At 45.2% G+C, this 27,171-nt stretch overlaps 3 protein-coding genes, 1 long non-coding RNA gene and 1 other non-coding gene across 6 annotated transcripts in view; 1 reads left to right on the forward strand and 4 right to left on the reverse strand.

The window, feature by feature from the left end:
• Positions 1–607: 607 nt before the first annotated feature.
• On the reverse strand, positions 608–1,512 carry LOC116722530 (uncharacterized). Its single transcript, XR_004339775.1, has 3 exons — positions 1,355–1,512; positions 1,009–1,105; positions 608–651 (listed from the first exon to the last, which is right to left on the reverse strand). It is a non-coding gene; the product is annotated as an uncharacterized LOC116722530 (long non-coding RNA).
• Positions 1,513–2,286: 774 nt separating this feature from the next.
• On the reverse strand, positions 2,287–2,360 carry trnai-aau (transfer RNA isoleucine (anticodon AAU)). Its single transcript has one exon. It is a non-coding gene; the product is annotated as a tRNA-Ile (tRNA).
• A 3,315-nt stretch (positions 2,361–5,675) lies between these two features.
• cops8 (COP9 signalosome subunit 8) lies at positions 5,676–17,558 on the reverse strand. 2 transcript variants are annotated; one of them, XM_032568078.1, is made up of 7 exons: positions 17,430–17,558; positions 15,096–15,166; positions 14,778–14,826; positions 13,895–14,027; positions 6,355–6,516; positions 6,223–6,285; positions 5,676–5,992 (listed from the first exon to the last, which is right to left on the reverse strand). In XM_032568078.1, the coding sequence occupies exons 1-7, from the start codon at positions 17,499–17,501 to the stop codon at positions 5,913–5,915; spliced, it is 630 nt and encodes a 209-aa protein (XP_032423969.1). In that variant the 5' UTR covers positions 17,502–17,558; the 3' UTR covers positions 5,676–5,912. The 2 variants fall into 2 exon arrangements, with proteins under 2 accessions (XP_032423969.1, XP_032423970.1); XM_032568079.1 differs by having other exon boundaries at positions 5,797–5,992; positions 6,355–6,462.
• trim63b (tripartite motif containing 63b) lies at positions 7,949–9,508 on the reverse strand. The gene has a single exon (XM_032568077.1). It carries the CDS (start codon positions 9,149–9,151, stop codon positions 8,123–8,125), a length of 1,029 nt encoding a protein of 342 aa, XP_032423968.1. The 5' UTR covers positions 9,152–9,508; the 3' UTR covers positions 7,949–8,122.
• Positions 17,559–21,449: 3,891 nt separating the features above from the next.
• Positions 21,450–27,171, forward strand: part of LOC116723340 (inactive dipeptidyl peptidase 10-like) — a 46,914-nt gene continuing 41,192 nt past the window's right edge. The window contains exon 1 of the mRNA XM_032568163.1: positions 21,450–21,679. Within this exon, the coding sequence (XP_032424054.1) occupies positions 21,623–21,679 (57 nt within the window). The 5' untranslated portion in view covers positions 21,450–21,622. The remainder of the gene's footprint in view (positions 21,680–27,171) is intronic.

Genomic DNA, 27,171 nt, shown 5'->3' on the forward strand with positions numbered 1-27,171 from the left:
TATGAAAACTAAATAATGTAAATCAACTGAGCTACAACAAAAGGAACATTCAAAAATGTAAATAATTTTGAAAGAACACATTATTAAAAAGGATGACTGCACAAGTCAAAAGGCAAATATTATTTAGCAGAAATGATTTAAAATGGCATGTCACAAAAAAAACTAACAATGTGTGACAACTGAAATGTGTGAAAGACTGTGGAAAGCAACTAATATTCTCCTTGCATTCAGTATTGACAGTCAGTGCAGTGTCCAGGTCGGCCATCACAGTAGTAACCAGGGTACTCTCCTCGTCTTCCATCGCCGGTGAAGCCCACAGTCTTTATATCACCGGTGGGAGGAAAAACACGTTACAACCGCAAAAGGAATCCGGTTTTCTGCCTTGAATGTTTTTGAAAATTTTCCCCAGTTGATCTCACCTGTTAATGAAAAATCGATTTCATGTAGTTGAAATCTAATTTCACATGTTTTAGGTGAAAAAAGTCAAAGGTCCTTACCATCCAGCCAAGCAAAGTGAGTCTTCTTCCTGAAAACTGGCTCAGACACAACGGCTTCAAAGCACCTGCAGGTCAATGCCAAGGTGAGGTAAGCTGAGTCTCCCTGTGCCGGTATCACCTCCTGGAGAACAGCTTCAAGAACATTCAGAGGCATCTCAAAAAAACAAACAAAATAAAAAATCACATTGCACATTATGATCAGTAAAACAGTAGTTAATAATAGCCATTTCACCAAATACTTTGTTACTCTTACTAGTGTAGTTTATTGCAGTTACTTACTAAAACTATATTGAAGTAGTGCTACTCGTCATTAGAGTATCACATCTGGGTACTACACCCAACTATAATGGCTGCTGTTAGTTTATAAAATATATTAGACTTTCCAGAAATTTAACATTGGTGAACAAAACATATTTAAAAAAGATCAACCTTTAAAAATAAAAGAAAAACACTAGAAAACTGGTATGTATGTAAAACATATTTTATATTTTTCAAGTGTAGTTATACATACCGTTATGTTGAACCATAGCAGTTTGTGCTAAATGGTTCTGTAGCTTGTATGAGGGGACAGCAATATTTATGTTCATGTTGCAAATAGATACGTGGATCTGTATAATGAAAATAAAATAAAGTTTGAGAATAAAATACATTTCTCAATTATACATGTTATCTACTTTTCTATTTTTATCTAATGGTGCCCTGCGGGATAATAACTAGCTATGCTACATGCTAAAACTAGCCTTCCCCTGTATGAATTACGAATGTCACTAGTTTACAGCTGTTAATTATATTTTCAACCTAATCTAGAAAAGCGTATTGATTTACTATGTGAAAAAATTTTAAGTAGGTAAAAATACCTTTTGTTGACTTTGTGAGTTTTGCATTGTTGATCGTGTGCCGAACACCAGAGGAAGAACCTCTCAAACTTCTTTCTTTCTTCTTCTGTTCCTCTTAACTCCGCGTCTTAAGGTATTTATACTAGTGATTATGAAAATAGCGCCCCCTTCATTTCCGGAATGCAATAGTCCCATTTCCAAATAAGGTATGGGACTGACGGAAAGGTCCGTCCCCGCCCCATTCTGTTTGCTGCAGCGAGGTCCTTCTCGATCGGTGGGTGAACGCAGGGAGGCACCAGAACCGGAACCGGAACCAGAACCAGGACCGGAACTGGAACTGGAAGCAGGACCTCTCATCTTGGTCAGCTCCACAGTTTGGACTGGTCTGCTGGTTCTGCCAGTCGGTTGCTATGGTAACTGCCTGTTAGGTTTCCAGAAACTTTTTCTAACTTTAAAACGATTTTCTAAAATCAATTAATTTAATTACTCCTCAAAATTTGACCCATAAAATAATAAAGTAAAAACTGTTTATTAAATAAAAATAAATTACATTTTTCTTCCTGCAGCGTCTCCTCTTGCTCTCCGGTCCGCTCGGGCCGGCGGTTCTGATCCGGTCCAGATGTGGAAACTCTGCGATTGATGGAAATCTGTCATCAGATGGTTTATTAGTAAACCGGTTTGAGAACGTTCCTCATTTCAAAATGGTTCATGAACGTTTTGAGATTTGTTTTCCCTCCATCTGGGCCGGGGTTAAAGGTCACTGTTCTTCCAGATGGGATTCCTCCTGGGTTTCATTTACTCACTCCCTGTGGTTCCGTCCAGAATCAGATCAGATTAAATCCAGAGTTGAATCATCCGGGACGTTTTTATTAGTTTAATTATCCACAGAAATATTCCAGAACCCGACCGGACCGGTGACTCATATCTCAGATAAACAATAATAAAAGGATTAATGGCCCGTACGGGGATCGAACCCGCGACCTTGGCGTTATTAGCACCACGCTCTAACCAGCTGAGCTAACCGGCCTGATGACGACACCAAGTTCCCGCTGTGCAGTTAAATATGAGCATGCGCAGTTGTCTGTGGTCAGCTGGACGTTTACTGTGTTTCTGTTCGGCTCAGCAGGTTTATATTTAGTGTGTTTTCAGCACCGAGCTGACCCGTTTCCTCCCGAACCGACCTGCTGCTACGGTCAGCTATCCCACACCGTGAACCCGAACTGCCTCAACACGCTGCTAGAAGAAAATACTTTATATTAAAGAAAAAAGAAACAAAAAGCTGAAGGAGAGCAAACCCAGAGTTCTGGTTCTGGTTTCCTTCCGAGTCTCAGAAACATCTGCAGCTTAAAGACAAAATAACGCAATAAAATCTAAATAATTAAAAACAGGATGAGGCTAAAAATAAAGATGTTTCATGAGCAGCAGAAGGCAACAGATGAATTCATGCCCACATGTTCTGGTACCAGACCGGTTCCTCTAAACATGGACCGGGCCTTGTAGGGAAGGAAGCTTTATATAAATACAAACTGCAGAACCTCAGCAGCTGCTCCGGGACGTTTCTGGACCCGAACCGAGTTCAGTTAAACACGTGTGATCTGAATGGAGATCCTCAGGGTCATAATTATACATACACCCACTGATCCATGTCTGCATTCCTCTGATGGGTTGGTTTCCTGTTCAGCTGGGTGTGTTTGGATCACAGTTCTGTTGGAGACCCATCAGGGTCCCAACTGGGTCCCTACACACCATGATTAGCGTCATGGACTGGGAGGGTTCCGACCCGGTTCAAAGTTAACACCTCGGGCTGGACTGAGACGTGTGGGTGTCCCCATGGACGAGACCAACGTCCTCTGGAGAAGATTTGGACGAGTCAATATGGACACACAGCAAAATGAGCTGCAAACACACAAATGATGCAAACTCCAAAACAGAAAAACACTGAAATCAAAAAGGAAACGCTCCGAATAAAAAATGTTGCAGCAACAGGAAACAAGCAACAGAGATTCAAACGTTGCACAAAACAGAAGTCCTCCAGACCACTAGGGGGAGCCTGGAGCAGGTAATATCACCTTCATGAATATAATACAAAATACAAGAAGTACAACAGGCTGCACAGTGGTGCAGTCGGTAGCACTGTTGCCTTGCAGCAAAAAAGTCCTGGGTTCGATTCCCGGCCCAGAGTCTTTCTGCATGTTCTCCCTGAGCATGCTGGGTTCTCTCCAGGTTCTCCAACTTCCTCCCACATGACAGAAACATGACAGTCAGTGTGTGCATGGTTGTTTGTCCTGTCTGTCTCTGTGTTGCCCTGCGATGGACCGGTGACCCGTCCAGGTGACCCGTCCAGGTGACCCAGCGGGGTCCCTAACTAGGGGTTGAACCAATTAGTCGACTAGTCGACTCTAAGACGTCTCGCGAGTTTTTACATTTCATGTCGACTAGTCGCAGTCATGTGATTGCCGGTGGTGACAGCCTGTGCTGATCTGACAGCACAGTATACGTCACAAGACACAAGAAAAATAAGTTAATACATTAGTTTAAATGATATGTAGATGGATGCATATTTGTGGTTTTACAGTGTTTTTAAAAGGAGATGGAGTTGCAGCTGCAGTCCACTACAAAACACGAGCCGTCTAAAACTCGCCCCCTTCCCGCTAAGGATGTCACTTAGCCGGCTCGCGAGTGTCTTTGTCACGACGATCTAACTAACTAACTAACTAACTAACTAACTAACCGCAGATCCCCACCATGGCGAACCCGCTGCAGTGGTGGGCCAGCAACCAGGGCAGATTTCCCCGTCTGGCAAACCTCAGCAGAAAATATTTAGCTGTTCCGGCAACCAGCACTCCCAGCGAGAGGATTTTCTCTCTCGCTGGGAATACCATTACGAGAAAGCGGGCAAGCCTTCATCCGGCTCATGTTGATGTCCTTGTTTTCCTACATGTCAACCAAGAAAAAACCCCAACAACTCTTAGCGAAGAGAATATTGACAGCGAGTGAACTTTATTTACCCCCCCGCCCCCGTGCCACCTCTTTTTATTGTTTTTACATGCCATCTAAAAGATGTGCGTTTCCTTTTGAATGTTGGTTTCCCAGCAACTTATTATTTATCATAAACTATCCCGATGTTTTGTTGTTTCACTTGTTGCTGTTCTGTGTAAATAATAAAGCCTGTACGTTACTCCAAAGCTTTGCGTCTTGCGTTGCTATGACGTCACAACGACTAGTCAACTCGACATCGACTCGACTTTTATCATGTTGACGTTGACTAGAAAATATCTTAAATCGTTCAATCTGCTGAGTCAGCAGAGCTTCCTGCCGCGCATCGGGCGGAGGAGAAGCAGGTGGTTTCGTTGAATTCAGCTGCAACCAAACGGGATCCGTTCATAACAAGTTTGGCTTGTGATGTTCCAAAAGCTCCATGTAGTCAGTGTGATCATTTGACTCCTATAGTAACTATCCAGAGATCATCAGCATCAGCCGGTGTTTAGAAAAAAAAAGTCAGACCCGACTTTGTGCAACAAACTTTTCCCCGCTGCTCACGAAGAATCTCCATAATAGACTTAGTAAAAGCAGGAGAAGGGGAGTGTGTGTGTGTGTGTGTGTGGTGGGGGGGGGGGGGGGGGGAGGGGGGGGGGGTCAATATTTGCCGTGAAAATAGCTAATAAAGCCTCCAAGTAGTTGTGAAGGGTTTTTGCGCTTACGTCACTATGACGTCACCGCGACTAGTCGACATCGACTCGACTATTATCATGATGTAGTCGACCTTAAAAAATATGTAGTCGTTCAACCCCTATCCCTAACCCCCTCCCAAAAAGAAAATGGATGGATGGGTGAAGTGTAACTCACCTTTGTTTCTCCGGGTCATCTTGTCTTATCCTGACCTCTGCAGCTACAGAAACATGATAATCACCACCGAGGGTCCGGTCCACGCCATTAGTTGGTCGGCTCCCCCTAGAGGCCTAGAGGACTTCTGATTGGTCAGCAGGGTTTCATACTTGTGGATCAAGTAATAAAGTAGAACCTCCAGATTCTTCAGCCTGACCTCACAACCAGCAGTTAGTTGGACCCAGCTTCTGAGGCGATCCAAACGGATCAGAACTGGTTCTGGAATGGAGAATGAAGGCTAACACTGATCATCTGGAGCCGAGTAGAAACTCTGGTCTGATCCAGGAAAAAAACCCAGTTGAGATTAGCTGCACCGCAAGCTGGCTAATGGCTACTTTAGCTGTCTGAAGCCTGTATGTAAATTTACGAGCTTGTATGGATCAAAGTGAATGGAGACCCGGTTCCGACCCGCAGAACCTGATTACCCGCATCTGATGGAAACAGAAGCTCAGCCAACCAGTAGAAACAGAAACACGTTTATTCAGCAGCCAAAACAGGAAGTCGGGTGGAAACTGGACTGGGTTCTCTCCATGTTTGTCAGAAACAATAATAATCAGAGCTATTTACACATCAGGCGGCTGGAAACAGCCAATCATCGTCGCCGTCTGAGCGTGGGCGGGGTCATGGGATGAATCTGGAGGTCAGTCCATCAGGAGGAGCGGCGGCCTCTCCTCCGGCGGAACCAGGGGAGCCTTCAGTTCTCTAGGAACGCCACATAGTCGGTAAGGCGGGCCAGCTGCTGCTCGTTAGGAACCAGCGACACCGGGGGCGGGTCTGGAGAGAGAGAAGGGCGAGCAAGTCAGGGGGTTTCCACCATTTATCTGAGCTCTATCTGCAGCCCCGCCCCCACCTGTTACTGCTCAGAGCAGGGGGGTTGTGATAAATCCAGCATATGTTCGCCCTCTAGTGGCTGTTTTAGACACTGAATCCTAATAAACATATAAATGTGTGAAAAGGAGCCAGAGGAGAAGTGTGTGTGATTTAATGGGAAACGGCGCCCCTACCTGGCTTCTTGGGCATTACCATCCTGGTTGCTGGGTCGGCCTGCCAGCCTTGACTCACCACACCTGAGAGAGACGAGGGAAAGCAGGATGAGTCCATGAAAACCCGACAGACTCTACAGGAAGTTGCCTCACCCTTCACCGCCTCCTCCACCGTGTAGCCCACGAAGGCAGCGAAGTCTTCAGCTGTGATGGAGGTGTAGGCCTGCGCCACCAGGCTGTAGGCCCGCTGCCTGCTGCTCTCTGTGGACAACATCATGGTGAGGAGGAGGATGGCCATCATCTTCATCATGTCAGCTAAACGAGCCGCAGCTCGTCACTGATCACAGCCAGGAGCCGACAACAACTCAAATAGTTAATTTCACAACTTTAAACAGATTCAGGCCGCTTCCTGTCTGAGACCGCTTCCTGTCCGACAGGCCGCTTCCTGTCTGAGACTGCTTCCTGTCCGACAGGCCGTTTCCTAACTGAGACTGCTTCCTGTCCGGCAGGCCGCTTCCTGTCCGACAGGCCGCTTCCTGTCCGACAGGCCGCTTCCTGTCCGGCAGGCCGCTTCCTGTCCGACAGGCCGCTTCCTGTCCGACAGGCCGCTTCCTGTCCGGCAGGCCGCTTCCTGTCCGACAGGCCACTTCCTGTCCGACAGGCCGCTTCCTGCCGGGCAGGCCGCTTCCTGTCGGGCAGGCCGCTTCCTGTCGCTAAAGTGAATCAGAAGAAAACAAGAAGTTTAAACTGAACTCAGGTCAGTTTTGGTTTGGCTAATATGTTAGCATCCAAGAAGCTCCTCCCACTTTTAAACCGGTTTGTGTTTTTAACCAAGCTTTAGAGTTAAAGGGCCAGATCACATTATTTAATCTCCTGAAGCCAAAGTTTCTTCATTTAAGGTCATTATTTCCACAATAAGTCCTGATAGAACTGAATGTTTTTACCTTGAATGCTGATGTTGATATTGTTCAGTTTTGGCTTCATTAGTTCTGTTCTCTCAGCAAATGAGATTCATCTTTACTCCAGGTAAAGATGAATCATTTCAGGCTCATAATGATTCTGAAAATGATCTTTTGACCCCCAGTTGGAGTCTGGCGGCCCTCCAGAGGGTCCCTGCCCCCCATGTTGGGACTCTGGAGGCAGCAGTGGATTTTATTCAGGGTTATCAGAGAAAAGAAGGATAAACATATGCCGCACTTATCAGATTTTGGAACAGAACCTGAACCTCAGGAATGGGGTCAACGGGGTCACCTGGAGCCTCAGCTCCTAATCAGGTGAGCGTTGAGGCTCCTCAGACACGCCGACATGTTCTGCTGTCACCGTGTCAACGCCGTGGCCTCTCAGCCTCTGTTGCCTAGCAACGGCTGTCTGTGTACCAACAGAGATCTGGCAGCCGGAAAGTTTTCCACCAGGACGATCAATAAGAGCTGGCCAGAGCCGCACTGAGCATGCTCAGAACAGAAGGTCACTCTGCGTGTCACTTCCTGTCTCTGAGCTCAGCGACCAGCTGGATGACGATTTTAGCTCAGAGTCAGTCGGGTCAGAGCTGCTGAGCAAGAAGAACTCCATGAGAGGAACCGGACCGGCCCGGCTATTCCTGGACGCTATCGCGTGCGCGTACACACACACACACACACACTCTTCCTGAAATAGCTCAGATGGTTCTCCAGCAAAGGCAACGCTGCTGCAGGCTTTTAATAACCTGCTTTGGTTCCCAACAGAACCAGAACCAGAACCGGGCCATGGATCAACTTCACACAGCTTTATTTCCAGTACAGACTGACTGGGACTCCAGCAGCGCATCAACAACCACAAGCTACAAACATTTCTAACCTTCAATACAAAAGTATAAAAAGACGTAAAGAATCAGAGTCTGTCTCTCAGTCCTGATGGACGCCTCCGTCCTCCTCCGTCCTCCATCCTATTCTTCCTCCTCCTCCTCTGCGTCCTCGTACTCCTCATCATCCCCGGTTCCGAAGTCCATCTTGGCCAGTACAGCCTCCACCGGCTCCGTGTTGAGGGTGAAGTGGTCCATCTTCTCGAAGCCGGGTTCTGGCCGCTCTTCGCCCAGCGAGGCCTTGGCGGCGTCCCGGGTCCGGCCGATCAGGCCTTTGGAGGCCAGCAGGAACTCGGCGGCGCCGCTCTGCTCCAGGGCGCGCACCGCCGTGTCCGTCAGCTCGGAGCTGGCCTGCAGCCGCTCGCCGTAGCGCTGCGCCAGCGCCCGCAGCGCCGCCACTTTGTCGTCCTGCTCGCGGCCCAGCTGCTCCAGCAGCACCGCCTTGCGCTCCTCCAGCACGGCGTACAGCAGGTCGAAGCGCTCCGCCAGGCCCTGCTTGGCGCGCTGTGCGTTCTCCTGCACGGCGCGCCCGGCGTCCTCCATCTGGTGCAGCAGCGCCTGCAGCCGGCCGTTGCTGGCCACCAGCGCGTCGATGGCGTTGCTGAGCTCGGCCTTCTGGCTCTGGTAGACGGTGGCCAGCGGCGCCACCTCGCAGTCCTTGTGCTGGCCGAACACCTTGCACATGGAGCAGGTGGGGCGCTGGCAGCTGATGCAGTAGATGTTGATGCGCTCGTCCTCGTGCTCCGGGCAGCGAGGCTCCTTGGCCTCCTGCGTCTTCAGCGGCTCGCCCTCGCCCTTCCCCTCCTGCTGCTGCTTGTAGATGTCGATGATGTTCTCTACCAGCAGGTTGCGCTGCAGGCCGTGCACGCCATGGCGGTCCAGCACCACCTCGAAGCGGCAGGTGGGGCAGCGGAAGACGCCGCCGGAGAAGCGGTAGGGGTTGCGGGAGTCATAGAGGTCGCTGGCGCAGCCGCGGCACAGGTTGTGCTGGCAGGGCAGGATGACCACCGGCTTGGTGAACATGTCCAGGCAGATGGGGCAGCTCAGCTGCTTCTCCAGGCTGTCCATGGGGCTGGGCGGCCGCACCACCGAGCCTGTCCTCTGGAGGTCCATGTCCTTGGTTCTGGTTCTGGGAGAGACGAGACGCTGTGTTGCTGCTGCGGCGCTCCGGGTCTATTCTGGTCCGGGGGCCGGCCGACCGGCCTTTATATGAGCCTTCAGACAGACACCCGATCCACCAGAGCGCATTCCTGCCTGGACATTTTCACAGAACCCCCCCTGCTCCCTCTGTGTGTCACCGTGGAAACAAACAAGGGGGGGCGGGCGACGGGGACAAACAGCCAGCATGTGACCAGAGACGCTCAGCGATAAACACGACATGATGTTTTCCAAAACAAAACACCTACAGGAAATGTTTCCAGTCTGAGCAACAAACAAGTTGAACCACAGACTGAACAACCAACTACCAACCAAACACAAACCAACTACCGACCAACCACCGACCGACCAACCACAAACCAACTACCAACCAACTACCGACCAACCAATTACCGACCAACCACAAACCAACTACCGACCAACCACAAACCAACGACCAACCACAAACCAACTAAAAACCACAAACCAACTAAAAACCACAAACCAACTACCGACCAACCACAAACCAACTACCAACCACCAACCAACTACCAACCACAAACCAACTACCGACCAACCACAAACCAACTACCAACCACAAACCAACTAAAAACCACAAACCAACTACCGACCACCGACTACCGACCAACCACAAACCAACTACCGACCAACCACCAACCAACTACCGACCAACCACCAACCAACCACCAACCAATTACCGACCAACCACAAACCAACTACCAACCAACTACCGACCAACCAATTACCGACCAACCACAAACCAACGACCAACCACAAACCAACTAAAAACCACAAACCAACTAAAAACCACCAACCAACTACCGACCAACCACCAACCAACTACCAACCACAAACCAACTACCGACCAACTACCGACCAACCACAAACCAACTACCAACCACAAACCAACTAAAAACCACAAACCAACTAAAAACCACAAACCAACTACCGACCAACCACCAACCAACTACCAACCACAAACCAACTAAAAACCACAAACCAACTACCGACCAACCACAAACCAACTACCGACCAACCACCAACCAACCAACTACTGACCAACCACCAACCAACTACGGACCAACCACCAACCAACTACCAACCACAAACCAACTACCGACCAACTACCGACCAACCACAAACAACTACCAACCACAAACCAACTAAAAACCACAAACCAACTACCGACCAACCAACCACCAACCAACTACCAACCACAAACCAACTACCGACCAACTACCGACCAACCACAAACCAACTACCAACCACAAACCAACTAAAAACCACAAACCAACAAAAAACCACAAACCAACTAAAAACCACAAACCAACTACCGACCAACCAACCACCAACCAACTACCAACCACAAACCAACTACCGACCAACTACCGAAAAACCACAAACCAACTACCAACCACAAACCAACTAAAAACCACAAACCAACTAAAAACCACAAACCAACTACCGACCAACCACAAACCAACTACCGACCAACCACCAACCAACTACCGACCAACCACCAACCAACTACGGACCAACCACCAACCAACTACCAACCACAAACCAACTACCGACCAACCACAAACCAACTAAAAACCACAAACCAACTACCGACCAACCACCAACCAACCAACTACCGACCAACCACAAACCAACTACCAACCACAAACCAACTAAAAACCACAAACCAACTAAAAACCACAAACCAACTACCGACCAACCACCAACCAACTACCGACCAACCACCAACCAACCAACTACTGACCAACCACCAACCAACTACCAACCACAAACCAACTACCGACCAACTACCAACCAACCACAAACTAACTACCAACCACAAACCAACTAAAAACCACAAACCAACTACCGACCAACCACCAACCAACCAACTACTGACCAACCACAAACCAACTACCAACCACAAACCAACTAAAAACCACAAACCAACTACGGACCAACCACCAACCAACTACCAACTACGGACCAACCACCAACCAACTACCAACCACAAACCAACTACCGACCAACCACAAACCAACTACCAACCACAAACCAACTAAAAACCACAAACCAACTACCGACCAACCACAAACCAACTACCAACCACCAACCAACGACAAACCAACTACCGACCAACCACAAACCAACTACCGACCAACCACAAACCAACTACCGACCAACCACAAACCAACTACCAACCACCAACCAACCACAAACCAACTACCGACCAACTACCGACCAACCACAAACCAACTACCGACCAACCACAAACCAACTACCGACCAACCACAAACCAACTACCAACCACCAACCAACCACAAACCAACTACCGACCAACCACAAACCAACTACCGACCAACCACAAACCAACTACCGTAGTTGGTTGGTTTGTGTTTCAGGAAGTGAGTCTTTCCACTCCTGCTTCAGTTTCTAGTTGTTGAGTTTTGCTAACTGTCGCAGATTTAGCCTGACTGACAACGATGACAGTTAGAAACCACAGAATATCAGGACATTTTAAAATGTTCACAACAGAACTACAGCAATGCATTCTGGGTTCAGAATATACGTCATTTGCTGCGCCGCATCATAAGAACGTAAGGAAACAACGCATCTGCGTAATCAGACTACACCCACTTCAAAATAAGAGCATGAGTAGAAACGTCCTGAAGGATTTTAAACAGTCAATAAGCAAAACTTCAAAACAAATATTGAACTTTATTCATCTGAAAGTTTAAAAACAGCCAGGTAAATTAGAGATTTAGAATTTATCCAGAAAAATGTATTGAGAGGAAGCTAAGGTCGCTAAGCGTTTTCAAAGTTAGCAAAAATGCTAAACATAAATTAGCTCCACTGTTAGCGGACGCGTGTCCACTGCTGCTGTGGCGTCTACAGGTGAGTTAGCACAATGCCAGGGCAGAAAGGCATCGGCAACGACCTCAGAGGAGCAACTGTTGCTGCTCAACAACCTGAGAGGCTTCAGTTTAGAGCAGGGGTCTCAAACTCCAGGCCTCGAGGGCCGAAGTCCTGCAGTTTTTAGATGTGCCACAGGTACAAAACACTGGAATGAAATGACTTAATGACCTAATTATTCTGTTCAGGTGGGGCAGCAGAGGCACATCTAAAAGTTGCAGGACTGTGGCCCTCGAGGACTGGAGTTTGAGACCCCTGGTTTAGAGCATAGGTGTCAAACTCTGGCCCGCGGGCCAAATTTGGCCCGCAGTGTAATTATATTTGGCCCGCGAGGCAATTTCAAATTAATATTAGAGCCGGTATTATACGGTGGCAACGCTGTGACGCCGCATTCACCGCTTATACTACAAATCCCATAATGCTCTGCTGTTTTTTTGGCGCGTCAATCAGGACAGAGGCAGACACGCCTCCTCCTCTGTGTCAGTAGCACTTATGGTAGCGGACATGGATGTATTAGGAAGGTGGTGATCCGTCTTCTTGCGCAGTCCTTGGGTTGAAAGCCCCGGCGCACCCCGCATCCCCGGGCCTCTCCCCCAAACCTCACTGCGACCTCAAACTACAGCCATCACTGTGTTACCCTACCAAAACATGGCGAAAGGAAAGACAGAAAATAAAACTTTTCTGGACAGGTGGGAGACAGAATATCTGTTTACATATTTCCTGTATGTGAGCAACTTTTCTCCTCAGTGAAGATGATGAAAACGTCTCACAGGAGACGTCTGACTGACGAACACCTTTGTTCGATAATGAAGGTTTCCTCAGCTCAGACCCTGAGCCCCGACATTGATGAACTGGCATCCAAGAAAAGATGCCAGATATCTGACTTGGCTGCATCAGAGTAGATCAGTGTGTCGCAAAATGAGCAATAAATAAGTTTTCTATGCACCTTTTCTTGTTACTCCAAGGCCTGAATGGTTTATTCATAGTTTATTTAATGATTTATTCATAGTTGTTATGTTATTTTATTTTCAAATTTATTAGTCTGAGTACGAAGCTCATTTTGACATTTACCTCAGAAAGGAGGCTTTCAATTTTTATTTAAATTTTATTTAATATGCCATTTATATGTTTTATTATTATTATTAGCAACTCAATTTTGCACGCCTGCACTTTTAAGTTATATAAGCCTTTCTTGTTCAATATTTATTGTTAAATCAAAACTTGTTTGGGTCCATATTAAAAGATTCATTTGTCCAACCTTGGCCCGCGGCTTCGTTCAATTTAAAATTTTGGCCCACTGTGTATTTGAGTTTGACACCCCTGATTTAGAGGAAACTCATCCTCCCAGAAACACAACGATGATCAACAAGTAAAATCCTTAAACGTCTGAAATGAGTCAAACTGTGGAATAAATTAAACAGAAACTGTAACATTAACAAATCCAAATGTTTACTTGAACAGTTTTATTAGAGGTGCCAGCTGTTACCAAACCGTCTGATGAAACTCTGTTTATGACATCAACATCAGATCAACATCCAGAGAAGTTATTTTAAACTGTTGCACAACCAACAGCAGCGCCACAATCACTCAGGAAGCAATAAACTCCTGCTGACGTCTGCAGGAGAAAACCCCGAGATCACAGCGCCAAGGCAGGAGGCTAGCCCTGCAGCTAGCTGCTGTAGCTAACCCTGCAGCTAGCTGCTGTAGCTAACCCTGCAGCTAGCTGAGTAGCAGCTGCTCAGTGATGTGTCTGACATGCTGAAGTGTTTTCTTGCATGAAGTTACCTCTGAGGGCCTCCATGACAGGAAGGATATTCTCAGACCACTGGTGGGCTGCGATGGTCGTGTAGATCCCTGGGAAGTCTCTCTGCCAAATGCGCTGGCCGACGGCCCAGATAGCTGCTAGCTCAGGGTTAGCCTGCAGCCAAAAACAAGACGGAAGCCTTCAGCAATCAGAGACACGTCTCTGGGAGTATTTAGGATTTTCACTGCTGTGTCTGACAGCTGCTCTGCTCAGCCTTACAGGACACAGAGGACAGACATCAGCACTGCTGAGACACCTGCAGTTTCCACACAGCTGCTAGCTTAGTTTGAAACTTACTTTCCAGGATTTGGGCTGAATATTCATGTTTTTAATTTCCTCCATTTCATAGTGAGCGGCTCTTCTAGCCTTTACGGTAATCCTGTTCAGTGGCTTTTCCTAATATGGCTCTCTGCCCAGGGTGGGACATCACTGGGGCAGCACGAGCCTTCTGCTGTTTCCACAAATGTCAAAATTTATTTTGTGCAGATATTCAAAAACACATTTTAAGTAGGAAAATTTTATTTTATTTTTCCTGTTTAAGTTTCATATTTCATATTCAGGATTTACTGATAATTTGCAACAATTTGTACTTTATCGCTATTGTTTTTAATGTGTCAATCTGTTTGTTTATAACAGATTGTTGCAGCTGCAGTAGCACTGGTTAGCAGGAGTTAGCACCTGTTTAACAGGAGTTAGCACTAGTATAACAGGAGTTAGCACTGGTTAACAGGAGTTAGCACCTGTTTAACAGGAGTTAGCACTTGTTTAACAGGAGTTGGAAATGGACCAGTGTCCTGAGTATAGCGACAGGTCCAGCAGAACTCTGACCAGAACCCGGTCTAACAGACGTCTGAGCAAACTTACTGATTTTATGGCCTGAGGAATCCTCTTCCACAGATAGCGGGCGTTGTTCCTAGAGGCCAGAAACAACAGGACTCAGTCAACAGGAAGTGGAGCAGGAAATACAGGAAGCTCCACTGGTTGATGGGCAACGATGCAATCCAGATGCTTAAAGGTTTGGTTATCAGGAATATTCTGATTTGGACCTGATTCTCTCTACATGGAGAGAGCAGGTCGCCATGGAAACGGTCTGACTTACACGCCCATTAGCCAGCGGGGGTAAATCCCAACATCACCAGTCTAAAGGAGATGCTTGCACAGCGGCCATTTTGCTGTACTTACATGTCGTTGTTCAACAGATACAGCGCTAACATCTGAGCGTAGACCTGGGGAGTTGCGATGCCTCCTGGAGCCTGGGGAAGGTAGTGCAGGTGGTTATTTCTGTAGATCTTCACTCATCAAAGATATTAGTGACCAAAGTTCCCCAAAAAAACGACATATAAAAGAAAACAGGTCTAAAACAAGGTGGATGAGACAGGAAGTGACACGTTTTAGGCATTCAGCGCCCGCCTGAATGAAAAGTCTTGAAGGAAGATCTGGTAAAGCCTGATTCCTGGGTCCACGTCACATCAACGTATGAACCGTCATTAAAAACAGCTTTTATGCGTTACCGTGGGTTACAGGTTCCAGAATACCAGCTGAGAGACAAACAAATGACATTAAATTATTTCCTCCCCAACATAAAATGAGCTGAATCAACACTTTAAGTGGTTTCACATGAAATCAGACGCTCATATGCTCATCAGGTTTCCATGGAAACCAGGAAATAATCTCTGCCTTCATCCCCCTAGGATTCATCTGAAAATGAATTATTTAAGCTGCATGTCTTGCTGTTCAAAGCCAAATGTTCTTTATAGAATAAAGTTACATCATTAACAAGATGATTGTTTGGCTAATAAAGACATTTTCTGTGATTTTTGATCCAAACTTTGGGTTCCACGTAAACAAGGGAAAATAATTTAGTTCAGAATTTTTTATTTTAAACAGTTATAAAAACCTTATACTTTATAAAGTTTTTATTAGACTTTTACCTGTATGTTAGTATCTCATGTGTAGGTTTTGTGAAGCTGTATATCATTTTCTTTAAGATATAAACAAACAGATTTGAAAAATGGTTTAGGAAAAACAGATGAAACGTGGATTGAAAAACAGATTGGGACAGAAATCTTCTGAAAGAAAAACATTTTGAACTATTCTGATCCATTTTCATGGAGTAGCAGCGCCATCTGCTGGCAGCTGTAGTCAGTGTTGATGGTTTGACTGGTTAGTAAAGGACCTGCCGCTAGTTATTATTCTACCAACAGGTTTTACCAGAACAAGCATTAATAACCTAGTTAACAGTCTTAAGTTCAATCAGTTTTCTGAAATAATTAATTAAGAATAAATTAAGACGTTTTCAAAGAGGGTCTTTAGAGATTATTTGCCATTTTTATTTAGTTATTATTCATTAGTTATCAGTGTTTAAAATCAGGGTCACGCAGTCCAGTTAGCGTCACGCAGTCCAGTTAGCGTCACGCAGTCCAGTTAGCGTCACGCAGTCCAGTTAGCGACAGGCAGTCCAGTTAGCGACACACAGTCCAGTTAGCGACACGCAGTCCAGTTAGCGTCACGCAGTCCAGTTAGCGTCACGCAGTCCAGTTAGCGACAGGCAGTCCAGTTAGCGTCACGCAGTCCAGTTAGCGTCACGCAGTCCAGTTAGCCTCACGCAGTCCAGTTAGCGTCACGCAGTCCAGTTAGCGTCACGCAGTCCAGTTAGCGTCAGGCAGTCCAGTTAGCGTCGCAGTCCAGTTAGCGTCACGCAGTCCAGTTAGCGACAGGCAGTCCAGTTAGCGACACGCAGTCCAGTTAGCGACACGCAGTCCAGTTAGCGTCAGGCAGTCCAGTTAGCGTCACGCAGTCCAGTTAGCGACACGCAGTCCAGTTAGCGTCACGCAGTCCAGTTAGCGACAGGCAGTCCAGTTAGCGACAGGCAGTCCAGTTAGCGTCACGCCTCATGCAGCGCAGTTAGCAACACACAGTCCTTTTCTCGGCTGTATTTCGCCCTGTTAGTGTTAGAGCTAACCGGAACACACCTCTGGGTCAGAACGGCCTCCAGAACCAAAGTAAACATGTAAATACAGGCAAATCGGATTCACTCCAGCCTCATTTATAACCAGCCGGCTAAAGATAACTGACAAGCTAACAAGCAGCTGAAGCTGGTGTCCAAAGTGACACCGGACACCGTAGTTACCTTGCTCCGGTTTGCTCTAATTAGCTTCTAGTTATTTTATGTATTTTTCAGAGTTCTAAACAGTGCAGATAAATTTAGCTCCGACTGCTGAGAGTTTCAGGTTTTAAACCTTAAATCTGTGAAATAACTCTTTACTGAGGCGACGAGTCGGAAGCTAACTTCACCCGCTCGGCTCTCAGGTCTCAATCAGAGCCTCTACGATGGTCATTTATTGATAATGATTTTCAGCGATTGGTTTTAGCATCCTTCAGTGTTTGGATGCGAAGTAATGCAGAAACGGACTAAGTAGGGAACCAAATGTTCGGTTCTACCTTCAAACTGAGCCGTAAAACCCGGAACGACTGAAACCCGAACCGTTTCCGCGGAATTCAACCCGTCCAGCTCACCTCCAGCTCCTGAGCTTCACACTGATCCAATAACTGATCAAAGTTCTCCTCCATGGTCTCAGCAACGGGCATGATGCTGGCCAGCCGGACTTCTTCCTGCTGTTATTATCTGGACGGTGACTGGCTGCAACAGCGCCTCCAGGCGGCACGGGGGGAAACAACAGCCCGGAAGTACAACATTACAACTATTTGCTGTAATATTATAACAAAAGCAAGTCATTGTTTTTTCAGACATTGTTTAACTACTTAAATTAATCATCTTTTAAATAAAGGTCTTCCATCCATAATTATGAAGTTTAGATTACAGAATTAAATGTATTTTTATCTGAGGTTGATAAACTAGAAGAAAACGTTTGGACTCATTAACTCCTGAGTTTAATGGCTGAAATGACCAATTTGTGTTGCTCTGTTGAATAAATCTGTTCAATTTGTGTAGAAAACGTAACAGAAAGTAGAAATAAAACACATGCAGCTTAGTCAAATATTAGCTTCTAGTTTTCAACTATTTCTAGTTGTTCAAGTATTTTAACTTGTTTATTTTCTCCAGTAAATATGCAGGTTAGTTGGTTTATCTCTGGTTTCTGCTCATGAAGGATCATCAGATCGGTTTACAGTTCTTGAGTTTAGAGCTTTTCTCAGCATGTTGTTAGGGACTATCCTCATAAAAATGAAATAATTTAACTCAGAAATGATAAACCCATTAAAATAATAAGAAACCCAGCATTCCCAGTGCAGGTGGAACCATCCCTGCTGGTCTAGATGGTTTTTCTCTGGTCATGCAGTCAGACTGTTGCCAGGTGGTTTCTGCCTCCTTCCAGCTTCAGCTTCAGCTTCTATCTGTTGTTAAGTCTTTTGATCTAATCTCTTCCTTTGAAGTCGCCTGAAAGCTGCTGCAGCTGGAGCTGCTGCAGCTGCTGCTGCTGGAGCTGCTGCAGCTGCTGCTGCTGGAGCTGCTGTTGCTACAGCTGGAGCTGCTGCAGCTGCTGCTGTTGCTGCTGCTGCTGGAGCTGCTGCTGCAGCTGGAGCTGCTGCTGCTGCTACAGCTGGGCCTGCTGCAGCTGCTGCTGCTGCAGCTGGAGCTGCTGCAGCTGCTGCTGCTGGAGCTGCTGCTGCTACAGCTGGAGCTGCTGCAGCTGCTGCTGCTGCTGCTGGAGCTGCTGCAGCTACTGGAGTTACAGCTGCTGCTGCTGCTGCTGCTGGGCCTGCTGCTGCAGCTGCTGTCCACATATGGAAAGTCTGTACAGAAACATTCGGTGAAAACTCTTCCACCTACAATGACACAGGCAACCATATCTGTGTTGATGAAAAAAGATAAAGATCCACTTAAATGTGAATCTTGGTGCCCTGTAAGAATCACTTTGTTGTGATTCTAAAATACTCAGTAGGATTCTGTCTGCCAGAATCCTACTGTGAGTTTTGAAAAATTTGCATATTTAGGAGTGAACATAACCAGAAATTATAAAGATCTATTCAAGCACAACTTTAATATTGCCTTCAATCAGATAAGCAGGATATGGAGCGTTGGTCGTTCCTGGCAGGAAGGATAAATTCAGTAAACTGCTTCATGTTTATTCCTTTTTCAGACAATTCCATTATTTATTCCTAAATAATTTTTTAAAAAGCTAGAGAAGATGACCTCTATGTACCTTTGGAACAGGAAGATTCCTCGTATCAGAAGGGACATCTTGGAGAGGCGAGGAGAGGACGGAGGACTGGCCATGAATATTTAGATACACTTTTACTGCTAATGTCTGTAAACTTTGTTTCTGCCTGCAGAAAATGAAACAGTGCCCATTTGGTCACTGATGGAACGAAACTCTTCTAACAAAACTGTAGTAGGAGAAGTTTGCTGTAGCAGCATGACTACAGAAGTAGCTCCGGACGACCAGAACCGGCAGAACCAGATTTAATCTGATGAATCTGAAGGTTTTTATTCTAACAAACATTTTGAATTAAAAGTTGAAACTGACAGAATGAAAAGATTCTCAGTTAATCTGAGACAAACTGGAACCAAACAACATTTTCTGTTAAACAGGCTGCAGACCTGAGGAGGAATCTGCCAGATTAACGCCTATAATCCCATAATCTGACTCAGTTCAGGTTCAGGTTTATTAGAGTTTTCACAGAGAGCTGATGCATCAAACCTCATTCAGTTCATAAACATCATGATTTATTATCAGGGCACCGATGCTTTATAAAATCTGCTTCTGGACTTTCTTGATTTTTATCCTCCTTTAATAAATGAAAGTCATATTTCAGTCTGAGCTCAGATTCGCTCCCAGTTCTCCAGATCGGATCAGATTTCCGGCTGTTGAAAAGTGAACAGCAGCAAAAACGCCCAAAGATTTCAATGCATTTCTGTTTGTTAGAACGTTTCAGTTTTAACAAACAGAAATGTTTTAACATGTTGTTTTTATTCTGTTTCTGATCAAACTTTATGATCCGGTTGGTTTCATCTGACGACACGACGCAGATTTTTAGTTAGTTCTCCACAAACTAATCAGTTCAAATCAGAGTTTTTAGTCATGAAGTTACATTTAAATGATTCAATTTTGAGTTCAGAAAAATAAAAATATAAACACATAAAGCTAAAATGTGTTCACTTTGTTTTAATTCAACAATTAAAAGGAAGAAAAATTTATGAACATGAATATTCTGCTGCAGGTAGAAAATGAACAGAATGACTTTTTTTATCTCAGGAGAACAAAAAACTTCTTCATGTTTAGATCAGAGAATTTAAAAACTTCAGTTTAGCAGCAAACAGAAATATTCATCTGAAAAAACAAATTCAAAATAATAAAATAAAAAGTTTATTGTTTAAATAAAGAAATGGTGAAAACAGAAGATAAGTGCTGAGCCGGTCAGAGTGTAATCTGCCCGGCAACAGGAAGGAAAGGACGACGGAGATGCACAGAATAATTTATTAATGATCCTGCTGCTGAGTGTGAGGTCAGGGCAACGCAGCAATGCAACACGGCAACACTCTGCAGCAACACAGCAACTGATGGCAGATGAAGGGAGCAGGTTGTGTCATGGCAGCGTGAAGCCAGAGATGAAACCGATCAGTGAGGTGGAACAGAGACGGCGAGCTCAGAGGGAGAAATAATCTGTTACATCAGTCCAGCTGCTCTCTGCTCCCAGATTACCACAGGGATTATCCACTTAGCCAGGTTAGCCACAGCTGCTAGCCGGCCTGTTTCTGCCGAGCTCGGAGAGCTAACATGCTAACCAAAGCTCGCCTGCCAAAGCTTCCAGCAGGCAGCAGGTGAAGTTGTGTTGGAGAGCTGTGCTTTAACTAGGCCAGGTGTTTTTTAAAAGAGGTTCTGTTAGGTCCAGATTAAACTGACCAAGCAGAAGGAAAAAGTTCTGCAGAGCCCAGAAACACTTTTAGTGCATTAGTGAGATTCATCACAAATTAATGTCTGTAATATTCTTAGAAACATTGAGTTTTATACAAATATATATTCAAGATAATTCAGACAAATATTTCCAAAACTATTCCACAGAAAATACAAAATAAAAATGAACAAGGAAACAAAAAGTTCATCAAATGAAATGTGTTAATATGGAGTTTATTCCAGCTGTTAGGATCTGAATTATTTTTGATTTTTGATGATCTTGATGGTCTAACAGACTTTTTCTGTGTATTTTTATAAAATATACTTTTCCTCTGAACCATAACTCTGGCTCCCTCACTTAGAAAGATTTATTATTATTATTATTATTATTATTATTATTATTATTATTATTATTATTATTATTATTATTATTATTATTATTATTATTATTATTATCTGTTGTTTTCAGAGCTGAAGTCACTTATTGTTTCAGATTATGTAATCTCTCTCTGTGGATCTCTCTGTTGTTCTGGTTCTGATCCAACAAACAAACACAAACCTCTTCATGGACCTTAAACCTTTCCGTGTGATTTCATCTACAGCTGAGGGAACAGCTGGCGCAGCGGCATTAACGCTCCGCCGCTCCGCCGCTCCGCCGCCCCGCCGCTCCGCCGCCCCGCCGCCCCGCCGCTCCGCCGCCCCGCCGCTCCGCCGCCCCGCCGCTCCGCCGCCCCGCATCATTGGCTGCGTGAGAGCGCGGGCGGAGGCGGAGCGTCCAGCAGCGGCTCCACTCCGAGCTGCATCCCGAACCCCGCAGCAGCATCCGGAGCAGCGCAGCGGCGGAACCGCGGAGCCATGAACCAGAGCGCCGGAGCCGCGCAGCACACCGGGAGCTTCTCCCTGGACGAGAAGGTAAGCTGACCTCTGACCTCTGACCCTAAGGTGAGTTGCTGCAGGCCGCTCCCTCAAGTCCCAGAAAGTTGCTCAAAGTTCGATTGAAGGCGGTGAATGTGTCTGGTGGGTTCGGTTCGGGTTCTGCTGACCCGGGTCGGGCTGAGAGGAGAACATGGAGAACTTCTGCGACTGCATCAATAATTCATGGCTCTGCACATATTCAGATTTAATATTGACCTGCTGCCGCTCTGACCCGGACCGGACCGAACGGAACCGAGCCGCTGGAAGTTCGTCAGAGTGGAGGAAGATTTCAGACTGAAGTTCTGAGGATTTATGGTTTAAAATGGAACATCTTAAAGTCGCTGCTGGTTTTTCTACAGACAGAGACGCTGACGGTTCTGATTCTGACGGTTCTGATTCTGACGGTTCTCACTCTAGAGGTTCTGATTCTGACGGTTCTGATTCTGACGGTTCTGATTCTGACAGTTCTGACTCTAAAGGTTCTGATTCTAACGGCTCTGATTCTGACGGTTCTGATTCTGACGGTTCTGATTCTGACGGTTCTGATTCTACCGGCTCTGATTCTGACGGTTCTGATTCTGACGGTTCTGATTCTGACGGTTCTGATTCTGACAGTTCTGACTCTAAAGGTTCTGATTCTAACGGCTCTGATTCTGACGGCTCTGATTCTGACGGTTCTGATTCTGACGGCTCTGATTCTAATGGTTCTGATTCTGATGGTTCTGATTCTGACGGTTCTCACTCTAAAGGTTCTGATTTTGACGGCTCTGATTCTGACGGTTCTGATTCTAATGGTTCTGATTCTGATGGTTCTGATTCTGACGGTTCTCACTCTAAAGGTTCTGATTTTGACGGTTCTGATTCTGACGGTTCTGACTCTAAAGTTTCTGATTCTGATGGTTCTGATTCTGACGGTTCTGATTCTGACGGTTCTGATTCTAACGGCTCTGATTCTGATGGTTCTGATTCTAACGGCTCTGATTCTGACGGTTCTGAATCTGACGGTTCTGATTCTGACGGTTCTGATTCTACCGGCTCTGATTCTGACGGTTCTGATTCTAACGGCTCTGATTCTGACGGTTCTGATTCTACCGGCTCTGATTCTGACGGTTCTGATTCTAACGGCTCTGATTCTGACGGTTCTGATTCTAACGGCTCTGATTCTGACAGTTCTGATTCTGACGGTTTTGATTCTAACGGTTCTGATTCTAATGGTTCTGATTCTGATGGTTCTGATTCTGACGGCTCTGATTCTGACGGTTCTGATTCTGATGGTTCTGATTCTGATGGTTCTGATTCTGATGGTTCTGATTCTGACGGCTCTGATTCTGACGGTTTTGATTCTAACGGTTCTGATTCTGACGGCTCTGATTCTGACGGTTTTGATTCTAACGGTTCTGATTCTGATGGTTCTGATTCTGACGGTACCTGAGGTTTTTTTCGGGTTCCAGCCTGTTGGCGCTCTGGGTGAAGAACGTTAAATCATTTCCTCCATGTTTCTACCTGATAAATTCTGAGGTTTGTGGTTTTAAGGAGACAATGGGAAAAGTCTTTAAAGGGCCGGCAGCGCCTTACATCTTCATCATGTTTTATGTTTTTCCCTGTTTTGCTTTGATTCTTTCATGTTTCCTTTAATCTCCATGGCAACCATTCAGCTGCTAAACACTTGGGTGGACCTAGCTCCGCCTCCTCTCAGTTCCTTCAGACTAGCCAGCAGCAATTAGCAAACATCTGCTGAGCTCATCATAGGAGGTGCTGGTCAGAGCGACGCTGGTAAAGGGTTAAAGAGGAGACCTGTTGGGATAATTTCCTGGAGGCGGAGCTTCAGAAAGAGCAGGAGCTTCTTAAAGAGACAGAGGCCGAATTTCAAGGCTTTAAATCATATATGATACATACGGCATCTCAACTGACAGGACGTTCCCTCAGCTGGAAACTTCTCTCTGATTCAGACTGTCAGATTCAGCAGCCGTGCTGCTGCGGCGGCCATGCTGCTGTTGCGGCCGTGCTGCTGCGGCGGCCATGCTGCTGTTGCGGCCGTGCTGCAGCGGCGGCCGTGCTGCTGCGGCGGCGGCGGCCATGCTGCTGCGGCGGCCTTGCTGTTGCAGTGGATATCAGAATAAAGCAGATAAACTCTGATCTTTTTTTTACAATATGCAGCAGTGTATCTTTGACCTTTGACCTCTTAGTGTTTCTCTACATAATTTGGATCAGTAAAGTTTCTCTGCTGAATCTGAGGAAAAACCAAATCAGTTCTACAGAATAAGGTCCAAACCAGAGCGACACTACGCACTGATCAGCAGTTACTGAAGCAGGAAGTCGGTATGCACTTCATGCCACCTGCAGGGGGCAGCAAAACGAAGGCAGAATAACAATATCTGGTATTTCTGTTTAGCAGCGCTTGAATCGGCACTCAGACGATGAAAGAGGAGATTTTCTGTTAAGCAGATAAAACTTATTCTGTTTAAATTAAATCAATTAATCCTCATTATCAGAGTTCAGCTTTTTACTCATGTTGGTTAAAAAGTTTCTTTAGAGAATATTTCATAGAAACTTCATGAATAAAGTATTAAAACTTTATTTGTAACTGAACAACTACAATAAAATAACGAGATGAAATCATTTAACATCAAGGTAGAAATGCTCTTTAATGAACAAGTTCATTTACTTTAAACGCTTTAAATGGAGTTACATTTCAATAAGGATCATTAACATGCTAACAGCATTAGCCTCCCTCAGGCCGCTGTTCAATAATCTGCTGATTATCGATGATCATCGGATGATCAATAATCTGCTGATGATCGATGATCAGCTGATGGTTCTAGTGGAGGATTATTCATGTGTTGCTGCTTCATTAAAGTGGTTCTGCTAATTAAGAAACTCCCCAAAGCCGCTTCTTCTTCTCTGATATTAAATTTCATCTCTGCAAACTTTAAATGCAACTTTGATTTTAATTCCTCTGATTTCATTCAAAACGGTTCAGCTGAAGAGACGAATAATTCCTGACGTGGATGAAACCTTCAGGAGAAATGTTGGATTTTTCAGTAACTTTGGGTGTTTTAATTAAAATGCATCAATAATTTAATTCAGTTTATTTCTAATAATGTCTCAAAGAACTTCCAGTTTATTATTCAGATTAGTAAAAGGTTTCTATAGAAACACTTGACCCACACACCAGACCTCCTGACCAGCAGGAGGCGATGGTGGAGAGGAAAACCTCCCCTTTAACAGGAGCAGCCCTGAACCTGAACCAGATCCAGAACCGGGTCAGTCCCAGCAGCCTGGTATCACAGACAATCAGATTCCAGATCAGAAGCAGCAGGAAATAAAACATAACAGGAAATAATAGTAGAGCAGTAGGAGAATAAAGTGAGGACAGATCAGGAGAACCAGAGTCAGACGCTCATCAGAGGAAAGTTTTCAGGCTCAAATTGGGAAACATTCTGGAAAAACCTGAGAGAACTGATCAGGATTTGACACGTTAGAGTTAATAATAAAAGTAATAATATTTATGGTTCTCTTCCTGCGGTTCAACTCAGCTCTTCATGCTGCTCTAATAATAGAAACTCTTTATTTCCTGAATCAAACGCAGAAGCAACAAAAAAACAATCGTTTCACTTCAGGAAGTTTAATTTAGCAAACCTCAGTTATTTTTACCAGCTTCAGAAAACAGAAATATATTCATAAAGGAAGAAACTGTCACAGTGCAGGCTTTGATCCAGACCAGCTGCTGGTTCTGATCAGCAGAACCGGGCCGGGTTCGGTTCTGTTCTGAACTAGGAATCTGGGCCAAGCTGGGAGGATCCAGGAATGAAGAACCTGCACCGACTAGAAATTAAGCTTCAATAATCAGGTTTCACACAGTTTGGTGGCAGCAAGAAAACCAGAGCTAAAAAACCACAAAACCAGTATAAACCAGTATAAACCAGTATAAACCAGTATAAACCACGAGTTCTGTGAAAATGTCTCTTTCCACTGGTTGTGTCCAAGGTAACAATTAATCGATCCGACGCCCCGACAATAATCTGGAGAAAGGTTTTAACATGTTCGCCTCGTTATACACAGATACGAAGGTGAGTTTTACTTTCTTTAAACTTTGTGGCTAACATTAGCTTTAGCTTATGCTAGACATTTTTTTTGTAAAAATGTGCTATTTAAGTATCTAAACATTTTTCATCATTCATTAACGGACAATGTTTTTACCTTGTGTTCAAGTATATTACGTGGTTTATTGTCGTTAGTGTCAGAGACCAAGTAACGGGGATTTTACGGTTCAGGCTTTTTGCTTCTGAAGCCTGAGGAACAACAAGCCCATAGCTTAACAGTAGAGCAGCTCTGGTGTCAGAGTTCTAGTTCAGCTGACGGTTCAGGTTCAGAGTTGGTGCTTTTAGAAAAATATGGCCGTGTTCCTTAAGGTCTCTGTGTTACTTCGCTTTATTAGTTTTGCATGTTCTTGTGAAGCAGGACGGTGTTTACAGCAGTGTGTACAGGCGGGTCAGTAGCTCGGCTGTCTGGCTCTGGTCTGCTCTCTGGTTCCCATAAACTCTTTCAGGCTGAATACAGAAGTGATTCCATGGAAATAACACAGGAGGCTCCTTTACCTTCTGCTTTAGGCTGAAGAAGTTGATCCAGAGTGAAGTGAAGGCTGTAAACTTTGCTGTGTGGTGTTAACTTTAACTGGTAGCGACGAATATTTACAAGCCACCGTCTTCTTAATTCAGGATCGCTTGGAAATCCATGAAAACTTAAAAGCCCATTATATTAGGAAGACAGCAATGTTCATAGTATTGTTTTATTTGCGTCTGAAATAAGACTTTGTCTTTTCTAGCTGTCATGGTAACTCAAAGCGGAAAAAAGAGAGCTGCATTTGCTCATGGGTTGTGACGTCAGCGCGGCAGGTGCAAAGAGTCTATTGAACATTGAATGCATAAAGCAGCTCTATCTGCTGAGCGGGAGCATGGTGCCCCTTGCTGGTGGATTCTGGGTAATGCGAGCTCTTTGCCTTCAGAACAGTCTCAAGCTTTGACTAGGTCAGTTCATCAGGGAGACAAACAGAGAAACATACAAAAAACAGGCTGCAGGTAAAATTACACATTTTAAAACTTTATTACAACAAAAATCCTGAATATTTTCAGAGTTTTATAGAAACGGCTAGAATCTGAATAAACACGTCTGGAGTCAGACGTTCCCATGGCAACACAGACTGAATCATGTTTGACATTCAACGCTAAAGCTGAGTTATTCACCTCAGCTAGCTAGATAGCAATAATCTGAGTCTAGCTAGCAGGCCAAAACCTTACTAGCAAAATAATCCAGCCTACAACGCCAACAAATGTGTCACCTTTAACCTTTGATCATTTTTCTTTTTGCATTTTCCTTTTCTTCTGTTTTTCTGGGCCACTAGGCGTGTCTTGGATGCCACTTTGTCAGCTAATAGGAATGACGGCCAGCTGTCAGTCATTTGACCAGGACCCAGAAACACCCGGACTAGT

Source organism: Xiphophorus hellerii, chromosome 7 (assembly GCF_003331165.1).
Source record: "Xiphophorus hellerii strain 12219 chromosome 7, Xiphophorus_hellerii-4.1, whole genome shotgun sequence".
Lineage (NCBI taxonomy): Eukaryota > Metazoa > Chordata > Actinopteri > Cyprinodontiformes > Poeciliidae > Xiphophorus > Xiphophorus hellerii.